Source organism: Ursus arctos, unplaced genomic scaffold, assembly GCF_023065955.2.
Source record: "Ursus arctos isolate Adak ecotype North America unplaced genomic scaffold, UrsArc2.0 scaffold_1, whole genome shotgun sequence".
Classification (NCBI taxonomy): domain Eukaryota; kingdom Metazoa; phylum Chordata; class Mammalia; order Carnivora; family Ursidae; genus Ursus; species Ursus arctos.
The window spans coordinates 24,044,281-24,057,194 of record NW_026622763.1 but is presented as its reverse complement, the minus strand read 5'-3'; the positions used below and the strand labels follow the sequence as shown (position 1 = coordinate 24,057,194).

General features: G+C 34.2%; 1 protein-coding gene across 1 annotated transcript in view; it reads left to right on the top strand.

Moving 5' to 3' along the window:
- LRP1B (LDL receptor related protein 1B) overlaps positions 1 to 12,914 on the top strand; it is a 1,450,575-nt gene that overhangs the window by 1,312,924 nt on the left and 124,737 nt on the right. The window contains exons 69-71 of the mRNA XM_057306380.1: positions 3,537 to 3,666; positions 5,515 to 5,621; positions 5,951 to 6,083. Coding sequence (XP_057162363.1) covers positions 3,537 to 3,666; positions 5,515 to 5,621; positions 5,951 to 6,083 — 370 coding nt within the window. The remainder of the gene's footprint in view (positions 1 to 3,536; positions 3,667 to 5,514; positions 5,622 to 5,950; positions 6,084 to 12,914) is intronic.

Genomic DNA, 12,914 nt, shown 5'->3' with positions numbered 1-12,914 from the left:
ACTTACATAGTTCTTTGATGGCTGAATAGAACTCCATTATCCAGACATTATCATGCTAATGTCCCTAGGGAATCAAAATAACTTTCTTAAAGGTGGTCTTCCTCTACATTTACAGCCATTTAGTATAGTCTATAAGTAATGAAGTGTCTAATGTTACGGGCAGTTGATACCTCTTTTCTTTCTAAGAGTTAGAATGACAGGTTGCATTGACAAGCAAAGAAGGAAACAAAATGGTGAACTGAACAAATGGCTAGAAAGCCAAATTACCTACAGGATACCCTCATCTTGGGAACAAAAGATTAAATTGTGAGTTTTTGTAAGGATGTTAACTGATAATGTAATTAGCTTGTTAATATCCTGCCAAAACAACAACAACAACAACAACTTGGATCAACGTCATTGTGTATCACATTAGTGGCAGAAAAAAATTATTTAAAGTGACTTTAAAATACAGTATTTGGCCTCTGCATCAAGTATACTGCATTGTATGGACAAAAAAAAAAAAAATTCAAACGAATCTTAAACTGTGTTCATACATTTGTTGTCAATAATATTGGTTTTGCTAATTTGAAACTTGTATATATTGAGAGTATGATAGATCAAATGTTTAGTTATTTTCATTTTATTCACACTTAGAATTTTTAAGTAAAAGAAAGGAGATATAAATGTAGGAACAAAAATGTAAATAAAAATTCTGTAATATTAAATTCATAAGTATCACTAAGAGATTTTGATTTATCTTTCTCTTTCTAAAAATATATAGTTCCTAGCTAAACTGATGACAGTCTAAAACTGATGACATTTCAGCATTATAGGCTATCCCTAACATTTATATAGTGGCTTCTAAATACCATTTTCCAATTAAAGGAGACAAAACTCCTTTGAGAAATGTCCAGTTCTGAGAATGCACATTGACAAAATGAGCCACCAACATCTTGTTAAGCCAGAACAAGACTATTAGTATAGTGTCCAGAATATATAGGAGCTAACTGAAGGGGGGTTCTACTAATCAAAGGGACAATTTGGATATCAGAAAAAAAGAAAAATGACTGTAATGAATTGAAATACAATAAATGTATGAAATACACGTGTTTATAATAATACTTTTAAAAAACAAAAGTCTCATTAGTCACTTTAGATGTCACAAAGGTATCTTTTTTAGGATTTAATCAACCAAATCAGAATGTGGGCATTCAATAGAACAAATGACCTCGTGTCTTCAAGTAGGTGGCATTAAAACAAACAAACAAACAAAAAAAAACCTAGGAGAACGGGAAATAGTTATTCATTTAAAGAAACTCAAGCCAAATTCAAATTGTGAACTTCTTTTAGATCTTTATTTTGCCAAATAATATCTTAATATAGTTTAAAAAATGAGAACATTTTGGATATTGATTGGGAATGACTTTATAAGTAAGGAATTTTTGCAAATTTTGTGGTATTGTTAATGTTCTAATACTATTGTTGTTATGTTAAATAATCCAGACTAAATAAGTGTGGAAGATATATGAAACATGAATAGTGAAGTGTTGGTCATTATTAAACAAGCATGAAGGGCCCATGGGGTTCATTATTCTATTCTTTCTTTCTGTATGCTTTTAAGAGTAAAATAATAATTAAATAACCTGCAAATATAGACACACACACTCATCAACAATACTGTAATTTATTTTAGATTGACATCTTCTGATAGAGAAGTATCTAGAAGTGCAATCTTCTATATTGCTGACAGCACAGATACACCAGTGCCATTCGTTCTAGAACTACTTTACTTAAATTGTTTTATTGCTGAGATAATCATTCATTAATTCTACAAATACATACTGAGCGGTTATTTAAATCATGGCACAGTATTAGATATTTGGTTCACAAACACACATGATCCCTATCCATACAGATATGATCCCTATTCTACTGGAATTGAATTACCTGTAATTTTAATTTATATTCCATGTTTTCTACATTTACTACCTCATTCATTCATTCATTCCATTGGCAGTTTTTATTGAATGCTTACTATGTCCCAGCTATAATACTGAACATGGTAGGTAAAGTGGTGAACAAAACATATGAAATCCCTCTCTCATGACCAGTGCATGGATATTTCTCCAATGTCTTCTACAACATTTACCATTACGTAGTTTACACCTCAGATACACCACATTTCTAATTATCCTTATACATGGAAAGCCTTTCCTTAGATAGTTCCATTTCTGTTTAAACTTCCTCTATGAAGCTTTTCCAAAAACCTTGAGAATCTATGTTTAAAATCATATTCATTTATTTTGACAGTTAATGCATTTTATCACAATTGTTGGCTTAAGTACTGGTCTTTCCTGTTAGTCTGAGTTTATGAAATACAGGTAGTAAATCTTAGTTTTCTTCGGATTTTTATTTAAGAAATCCTGGTAACTGGCAAACCCTCAATACTTGAGAAAATAAGGAAAGAATAAAAGCAGAAAGAAAAAAAAATCAACGATATAGCAGGCAGTCTAATTAAACGACCACCAGAAACGAGAAAATTACAGGAATTTAGAAAGTAAACTCTCCTTTACACGGGGTTGACACTGGGAAGAAACAAGGAGTAATAATAGTTCAGTACGCTTCACTTACTGAGAGTTTCATAAGCTGTGAAAGGAACCTTTTGTGAAAGGAACAGACAAGTACATTTTGGCAAGAATAGAAATTACTTAACAACAGAAAAACGTCTTCCCAGGAAGACATTTCACGGGAGCATCCTGTATCAACCAGACTGGTCAGACCCAACGAAGGTAAAATTCTAGTGGATCCCTTTTATTGATCTCATATAAAGAATTGAGAGGTCCCTGAAGATGTATCTACCACTGTCTTGTTTGACTTCCAAATAAAATCTGTAAGCAAGCTAGCAGACGTAACGATTGTGACAGTTCATTTCACAGTTCTTTAGCAACAAATGTTGGAAGAGAGGTGAAGGATTATAAACAGCAACTAATCTGTGAACAGGTAGTGAGGAAAAGGCATGGGAAGAAGGGGAAAGGAAGGACACGCAGGGAAGTTTTGCCAACACAAAACGGATTTGCCTTTGGGTTCTTCGTTTCACGTTCTTCCTGTCACTCCATTCCCAATGAACTGGATGTACTTGCTTAGAAATAATTTTTCAACACTTTATTTCCCCCACAATCTTCATTGTCACCTGTATATATTTAAATTATTTAATGATTATTAATTATTTAATATAAATTATTTAAATTATATTACCCCATAATGTCTATTGGAAAATGATCGCCTCAGGGCAATTGGTAGGATGGAACCATGGGATCTATGTTCTTTTCTCATTTTTCTGTTTTTTTATGACTCACAGAGACAAATGAAAATAGAAAATTGTTATAGTTTTGCTATATAACCATGGATTTAAATGACAATTGGAGCTTCTTATATGTGGCAGTCATGGTTTCTACATTTCTGCATTTCTATTCATAAGGTTTCTAGCTGTCTTTTGGGCTTGCAGATGTTTGTCTAAAAATTTAATGTTAACTGCAGTGTGTGGCTTTTGACAGAGAAATTGTGAAACAAGTTGTTCCAAAGATCAGTTCCAGTGTTCCAACGGTCAGTGTATATCAGCAAAATGGAAATGTGATGGCCATGAAGACTGTAAATATGGAGAAGATGAGAAACACTGTGAGCCAGGTAAAATGATAGAGGTGATAGTTATTTTAGCTGATATTTTAACTAGGTATAACTTCAATTTAGGCAACCATGAACAGAAAACAGTGGCAAGTACACATACACGTTTACTATTTCAGTAATAAAATTTTAGGGGGTGAATCCATTGGTGTGCCCTTGCTATGTTTTAAAAGTGTTTTGGCGGGGGGCCTGGGTGGCACAGCGGTTAAGCGTCTGCCTTCGGCTCAGGGCGTGATCCCGGCGTTATGGGATTGAGCCCCACATCAGGCTCCTCCGCTATGAGCCTGCTTCTTCCTCTCCCACTCCCCCTGCTTGTGTTCCCTCTCTCGCTGGCTGTCTCTATCTCTGTTGAATAAATAAATAAAATCTTTAAAAAAAAAAGTGTTTTAGCAGGTAAGATCACTACTATGTTGGGGATCCAAGCATTGCTCCTCAAAATTCGATTTTCCGGTTTCACTATCTTTCCACACCGTTTGGAATTGTTTTTCCAAGATGGCAAAATAAAATATTTTGTAACTGTAAGTGCACTAAAAGTCAGGTTTTCAGTTATGGAAATTAAGGTTATGAAATAGAATGTAGTAGTTTCAACATGATACCAACTGAGAAAATGCGTAGGTGCATTATTTCTATTTCCATCTTGGTCCAAAATCAAAATAAAATTAGGAAGCAAAACCAGAGTACAGAAAAAGAATACCCAGTTTATTATACATTCTTATCCCCTAAATATTGCTTTATAAATATGCTCATTAAAACTTAATTTTTTATACCTTAGGTATAACAGTATCTTACAGAAAAAAAGAATTACTGGGAGAAAATTATGTTATTATCTATGTATAACCACATAAGCATTTCTTTGAGAGCCCAGGTGAGAGTAGCAGATACAGGACACACACGTTGCTATGTCCCTGTCAATGCACATGGTCCATATTGCTAATTGATCGCATCTTTCTCCTTACTGAATTTAATTCTCAGACTCCATATGAATACAAATCCCTAGGCAAACACTGCCAATTAAAAGGAATTAACACTCTAGGAAAAAGCTTTTTAATAAGCAATTCAGACCACAAAGTCCTTATATAAGTATATTTGGCTACCTAGTGGTCCAATGTAAGGCCAAGAACCCTGGAGGTTTGAATGCAACCCTAGCAAACTCGAACCCGTAGACAAAGGCAACAATCATAATTACTATGTCAATTAATTAGATTTGGTACTGATAGTTATTTAAATATCCACATGTGATTTTTATTTTCTATGCCATAAAGGAATACTTCAGATTCTATAGACTCGGTTAATTACGCATGTATTCATGTTTAAGACCCCAAAACAAAAATACTTCTCAGAACTTATGCAAATATGGCATTTATGTCAACACAGTCCGCTAGCTATCATGGGGTCTATGAGACCATGCCAAGATTTCTACTTTTAGCTTTATATAATACATATATAAATTAACATTTCCAAGGGTCACTAAATCCCATTACAATTTTAAAAATAATTTGAAGCCTTTATTTTTAAATAGTTTAATTTAAAATTAAAGAAAATGCATTTAACTCTTCAAAATTAAAGAGATGGAGAACATATAGATTTTTTCCTTCCTTCTTTAGTCTGGTGAGTTGAACACTTACTGAACAAGCTATTACATCATTTTTTTAGGTATATTTAATGAAATGCAATAATATTGTGAAACACATTTAAATAAATGTTTAATATCAGATATTGAATATAGTTTAAATAATATAAACTATTTTCATTACTGTCTATGAATTTTTTATGTGCTTATATATGTTTTTATCTATCAAACCAATCATTCAATTTACCGGATCTAAATCTTAACTTTATAATTATATTCAGCTTCTCCTACTTGCTCATCGAGTGAATACATATGTGCCAGCAGAGGATGTATTTCAGCATCTTTGAAATGTAATGGAGAATATGACTGTGCTGATGGTTCTGATGAGGTAAAATCTATCATTTGATTAAAATCTCTAAATTACATGAATTAGGTTCAGAAAGGCAAATGTAATAAAAATAGATTCTTGATTCTTAGCACTGTCTAAAATGTTAGGACAAGTACACTGAATATAGTAATTGCCTCAAATACCTGAGTCTGCAAGCTGTTCGTATACTAAGCCCCATTGTCATTTGTAGAGGTTATATTCATTAAGTCAAAATAAAGGAAAGCCCACAGTGTAATAAATCTCTGGTATTGTCAGCTGCATGTTTATTTTGCCTGTGACTGTATCCTTATCATTAATGAAAACTGCAGTGCCCATTTGTATTTGAACAGATGGACTGTGTGACTGAATGTAAGGAAGATCAGTTTCGATGCAGAAATAAAGCCCACTGTATTCCAATTAGATGGCTCTGTGATGGCATTCACGACTGTGTGGATGGCAGTGATGAAGAGAACTGTGACAGAGGTAAGGTATTTGTGTGTGTGTGTGTGCACGTGCGTGCATGTGGTTGCCTGGAAATAAGAGAATGACACTTAAAATGTTGTGCAGAATCAATAGTGTGCTAGAGACAGAGGATGGGATCATCAGAGGATTCTCTTTACGCATTCCTGTTTCATTATGTCACATCCGAGTAAGCAAAATCTGGATAATTTTCAGACAGTGTCAATCTTCATATGACAAAGGCAACCAAAGTGCTAGTGTTTATCGTGTCCTACCCTGAGCCTGTCCTCGGATTCGAAGCTGGGTCAGGGAGAGAGGCCAGAGAAGGCTGCAGGGAACATAACCACTACAGCCATTACTACGAAAGTATTTTTGGTGTATGTTCCTCTTCCACATTGCTTGCCATACTATGAAAGAATAATAACATATGGCATACTCTATTACACATATGAATTTGATAGATCATATATAGGTTGCGGGTTGTGCCCCAAATTTCCTTTTTGCCATATGGTTGAGAAAATGACCTACCTTTTTTTGTCAGTCTGGAGGACAACTTTCAATTTTGTAGTACATTATTTTCTAACTATATGAAAATATTTCCTGACAGATAACTTTTTAACTGTAATTCACTACATTAAAAGCAGCATTTGTTACTACTTTAAAGTTAATGAGATGAAAGCAAAGAAATTGTGGGGCGAAGCTTAAAATGATCACAAATCCCATAATTCTTATTATTTTCATAATGTCAAATATGTTGTTTAAATGCAAAATTTATTTTAAGCTGCTTACCAAAGTCTCTCAATGGACTTTACGTTTCAGAATATTTGCAATATCATCGACAGAGATGATACTAGATATTGACATATGTTGCAAGGCGTTTGAACATGCACTTGGGGTTTATACAGTATAAATATACCTTTGCAACGACATGGATGGAGCCAGAGAGTACCATGCTAAGCGAAATAAGTCAGTCAAAGAAAGACAAATGCCATCTGATTTCACTCATATGTGGAACCTAAGAAACAAAACAAATGAGCAAAGGGGAAAAAAAAAAAAGAGAGGCAAATCAAGAAAGAGGCTCTTAATGAAGAGAACAAACTGATGGTTACTGAAGGGAAGGCGAGGGGGGTGGGTGAAATAGGTGAGGGGAATTAATGAAGGCACTTGTTGTGAGCACTGGTTGGTGTATGGAAGTGATGAATCACTATATTGTACACCTGGAACTAATATTAACACTGTCTGTCAACTAACTGGAATTTAAATAAAAACTTTAGTGGCACCTGGGTGGCTCAGTCAATTGAGCGTCTGCCTTCAGCTCCGGTCATGATCCCAGGGTCCTGGGATCAAGCCGTCTTAGGGCTCCCAGCTCAGTAGGGGCTCTCTATCTCTGTCAGTCTCTCTCTAAAATAAATAAAGAAAGAAAATCGTTTTTAAAAACTTGTAAAAAAGAAAAAAATAATAAAATATTTAGTTCTATAAAAATCTAGTCACTCAAAGAAAAATATCTGCCATTTTCTTTAATATTAGATCAAACCTTTATGATTTGATAAGGTCTCCATCCCAAACCTGACAAAGTGTTGTAATATTCAGCAGAAGAAATCCTAGTTCTCATTTGGAATCTGCAGTGCATTATATAGAGCCACAAAAGGTTACACTTCCCTAATAGCTGTTTCTACTTGTGGTTAAGTTCTCACATTCACATTCTATAATTGTTCACTTTAGAGACAGCAAACTTTGTAGACATTCTGGCCCAAAAGTTCTTAAATACAGTCATATTCTAAGACTTCAGGACAATTAAGTTACTCATCTTTTTCCATTTTCTACCTAATAAGCTCCAGCCCCTCAATTTCAGTCTCTGTCACCAGTCTGGCTCTTTCTCTCATTGCTTCTTGCCTGGGCTCATGTAATACCATGTGATTGGACTCTAATACATTCTACTCACTGCTGCCAGGCTCATCTTATTGAAGTGTAACTCTGATTATGTCGATATTTGCTGGAAACACTTCCTTCCTGGTTACATACAAATATGGCAGTCTGGGTTACAAGAGAATGATTCTATTTTACTTCCTACTCTTATACTCTATTATTCTCTTCATGTATCATATATCCTAGCCAAACTGAAGAATAAATCTAGCAACACTTTCAATGCTTTTCAACATCTTTCTTGATTCCTCTGCTATTTCCACCATCTCAATACCTTTGCCAATAAAAATTATATCTATCCTTTCAAGTCCATTCAGTTGTTACTGTCTTCAACTAAACTTCAGTCTCTTACAGAGTTTCCCTAGCAACCCTTTGATTGCATTCCTGTTATAATATTCTTCCTTCTAGTATAATTACTTCTGTGTTAGTTGACTAAGTTTCCCCTGTTGGAATGTGAGTTTCTTGATGTAAAAAATTAGGTATGCAAACAGAATGAGGAAATGCATTCCAGGCAGAGGCATCATTATGCACAAAGTCTCAGAGGTGAGAGAAAGTTTAAGTGTTTAGGAACTATACGTAATTGAAGATTCATGCTATAGAATTTGGTTTTAATATTAAGCATAATGAGAAGTTTTCCAAGGCTTTTAAGGAGTCTTCGAATATTTTTTCAAAAGGAGAGTGTGGTACAATTTGTACTATGTAATAGCATAGAGAATTTACTGAAATGAGATTGAGGAGATCTAGTTTATTGTTTTACTTCTAAAAACTTTTCTGTGCTCATTTTTCATACTATCAAATCCAACCACAGTGAAAGATCTCCAAGAGCTGTAGGGATATCAAGAAAGTGAGTGTGTGTGTGTGTGTGTGTGTGTGTGTGTGTGTGTGTGTGTAAGGGTGTAAGGGCAATCATGTGACGATTTATCTATTTTTTAAATATTAAATTTCATAAGAAATGTTTGTTTGAACAAAGAATTCCTGGTTAAAAATCAAACATTACAGAAAAAAGAAAGAAAGAAAGAAAGAAAGAAAGAAAGAAAGAAAGAAAGAAAGAAAGATTATAGCATTTGACATCTGAGTTGTCTTTTAGATTTAAAATGACTCTACTAAAAGTTTAAGCTTACTGATTGAAAAAGAGTTGTGGGCCTTTAATCCAATCATTTACAAATATGTCAAAGCTCCCCTTCCATCAATACTCACGTTTCTAACTTTCCTTGGGTTTCTTTGCTGCCAGGTAAATTCCAATGAATTATCTTGGTGGTTAAAGTATTTGATTCTGTATAGATGTACCCTAAGGCATGATCGAGTTCAGATTTCTAGTATTTAACTTCACCAGCAAGTGGTTTAGGTACTGGATAAATGTACTTCAAGGCATTGAGGAAATGGAATGACAGAATAAACATCTCTCCTATTAAATCTCATTTCATTCATCCCAGATCTGGACACCTGAACTAAGTGTTGGGGGCTGGAAAGCAGTAGGGATGCAGGAATATTTTCCAGGTGAATCAACTTTACTAGTTTACTTTAAGAAGGCAAACCCCCAAATACTGTGTAATTAAAGGCAGCATTCATATTTTGAAGGTAAAACATGTTGCCTCAAGGAAACTGGGTGTTTGTTTTGGTCTGAGCGCCCAAACTTTATTCTCCTTAGCAATTTTGGTGGGAAAGATTGAGAATTGTTCTTTTTAGTAATCATAAGCTCAAAAATGTGTTAACTGTTTATGAAAATTATAAAACATTATCATATATTAAATTTTCCCTCCACCTAAATTAAAATGGGAACTCTAGATGCTTATTTTCGGTGATGATGGCCTGTCCAGATTTCTATAAACCTGCCAGAAGCTCAGTTATATCTAGATGTAGGTTATTGTTTATTTATGTGTACACATACTTTTATATTTTTCTAATAATCTTAAGAACATGACTAATGACTAGGAAACTGGAATTTTGATCCACCTAATCTCTTTATACCTTTCTTGTTGCTTATGTGTGCCTCATGCCATTTCAAAATAAGCATTTTATGTTAGACTCAATATGTCATGGTAGCCCCATGATGCATTTTTTTAATGCAAATTCTTCATGGTACTATAGGAAGCCTTTCGTAAATTATCACGAAATCTTTGCCTTACTGTTATAATTGTGATTTCATTTATATTTCTCTTCTTAAAAAAAATCATAATATGCCCAACACTCTATGGGGAAAGTTATAATGTTATCTAATGTGATACCTTTGGGAACTCATTTTTTTTTTCCTTTTAACAAGACCGATGTGCTACAAATAGAATTCTCTAAAGTAATCAGAGGATGTTAAGAGTTCACAAATTTTGTTTGAATATAATCCATTGTAAAATGGAACATGCAATGATATTTAGTCATGAGAATCTTTATTCTGAAAGAATATAACTTTCATATTCCATGGATTTTGATATTGAATTAAGCACTCACCTTCTATCAATATTCATATCTTGAGTTTCTTTAATACTAAACACTGTACATGTTATATTTTTATTGATTTCAGACAGAGTCATTAAATGGTCATATCTTTTTCTTACATGGGTTTTGATAACTGAAATTATTGTTAGAATGAGGGCATTTTAGAACTGAACATTGCAGAAGTTGAAAGAAAGGGGCACCTCAATGCCAGACATTATATTGTCAGTCTTACATGGTGATACTCACCTTGATGGACTCACCAAGGACTTACCTTTTTCCATATTTTAGATTTTGCCAGTCTTCAGAGATGCCGATGTAGGATATGTCTGTTGTGTTAAGCATGTTTGCAGGAACTCTTAGAACTGTTCAGACTGCTATCACTATAACATCTTGGCCTCAGCTTCAGCTATTATTTAGGATTCTAAGCAATCAACCTATACATCCCTTATTGTCTTCTCTAATCATCTCTCTCTACAATTAACCCTATCGAGTTTTTAAAAAGTTGAGTTTCTTCCTCACCTTTTACTTCACAGAAGTAAAGATCTTGAGCTTTATTCAACAACTGGTCACCAAATTAACAAATCTGCCTATTGTTGTGCCTAGCCTAACGTTTTCCCCATTCCTCACTCTTGAAATGGGAGACTTGTTTCACCTCCAGTCTAAGGATAATCCTTTTATTTTAGTTGAGATCTCAAATCTTTCACAATTTCTGGATTCTCAAGGAATTCATTGTATCAATTACCTTTCCTCTCTTCTGTATCTTCAAGCTTACTCTGTCTACTGAATTATTCTGAGAAGCACTTAAGTATATCAGATATCTGTTTCACTTCATACAAGCAACCAAGCTCTCCTACTCACCTAACTTCCTTCATTCTTCCTCCCCTTTAAGGCCAAACTCCTGGAAAGGGATGGATGATTACAGTAACTCCTACTTTTTCATCTAATGATAACCAACTGCAAACACTTCACTAAACCCACCCACCACCACTTCACTGAAGCTCCTCTCTTAGCATTATATAAATGTGCTAACTACTACCTTCTTGTTGGAACATTGTTCAGGTATTTCTCCAACAACTCTGGCTACTTTTTCTGTCTTTTTTGCAGACTCTTCTTTATCTATCCAGTCTTTAAATGTTGATTTCCTCTGTTTTGTTCTAAATCTCAATTAACAACTACATTCTGATCATTCCCAATTTTATATTTACAGCCCAGAACCTAGCCTATAGTTTAGATACATTTAGCCACTATCCTATTAAATATCACTGCATGGCTGTCTTACTAGTACCTTAAATGAATTGTGTCATTATTTCTATTAAGCTTGCTCCTCCTGCTGTATTCCCTTATTTTTGGACAATACCAACATTCCCAAATGGTCTAAATAAACCAAAAACAGAGGACTATGTTTGGCTGCTCATTCTCCTTGCTGCCTTCATCTTTTTAGCCATCACATCCTGAGGTTTCCACCTCCTGAAGCACTTTCAAATGTAGCTACTCTAAATCAAGTACCATCATTTCTGCAACCCCTCTTCAAATTGGTATTTTTCCCCCAGCCTTGACTTTATGCTTGCTACCCTCATTTCCAAGTTCTCCACACTCCAGCTAGTGTTAACATGCTAAAATCCAAATCTCATTCTGTCATTTGGTAAAATAAATCTTCGCTACTGTAAATGAATTATTAAAGATTTGTATACAAGTCAAAACTCAACAAGATGAGCTGTTTGACCCTCATTAAGCCTGGGCTTATTATTCCCTGAGAAGTGCATCCACAAAATGACCAATGCTTCCTTCCGGGATGTTCTAGTCTCACAAAGATGAGCACTATCACTCCCCAGCCCCATGTTTTAATAAACACATCCACTTTCAAATATGTTAATACCTTTAGTCATCAAATCTATCTAATATAGAAGCCATATTTATTATCTAATGTATGAGGTTTAAACAGGTAGTGAAATTTTGTGAAAACAATCTTATTTGTCTTAATTCTGAATTCCCATCAAGTTACTGTGTGTTGTTTCCCCAGGTACTGCTTGTAAATATGACCTTATAAATCACTTTGACCATGCCTCTCTTATAACATAGGAAGACACTGAATCCCAGAGAAATTAATAGACTTGTCCAGAGCAAGACAAAGGAAGGACCTAATTCCCCAACCATTGCAGTTTCCACTATATATTATTACATATGTGGACATATAACCAAAGCTATTAGTATTTTGGTTCCTTTGCATATGATAGGTATATTTAATTTTAAGTGAGCATATCTTTGCATTCGTGATGCCTTCTATTTAATTGTGAAAAGAGAAAAATGCAAACATTTATGAAATACACAAAAAATCAGGTACACTAGTGTACAGTTTTTATAAGTATGACTGTAATATTTCACCACATCACCAACTTTTGATTCTGTTACAAAATTAACTGATTCTCTGTGATTTCAAAAACTTTTTATTGGTTATTCTGTTTTAAGTGATTCAATTTGTCAGTTTCCAGATATAGCTGAATT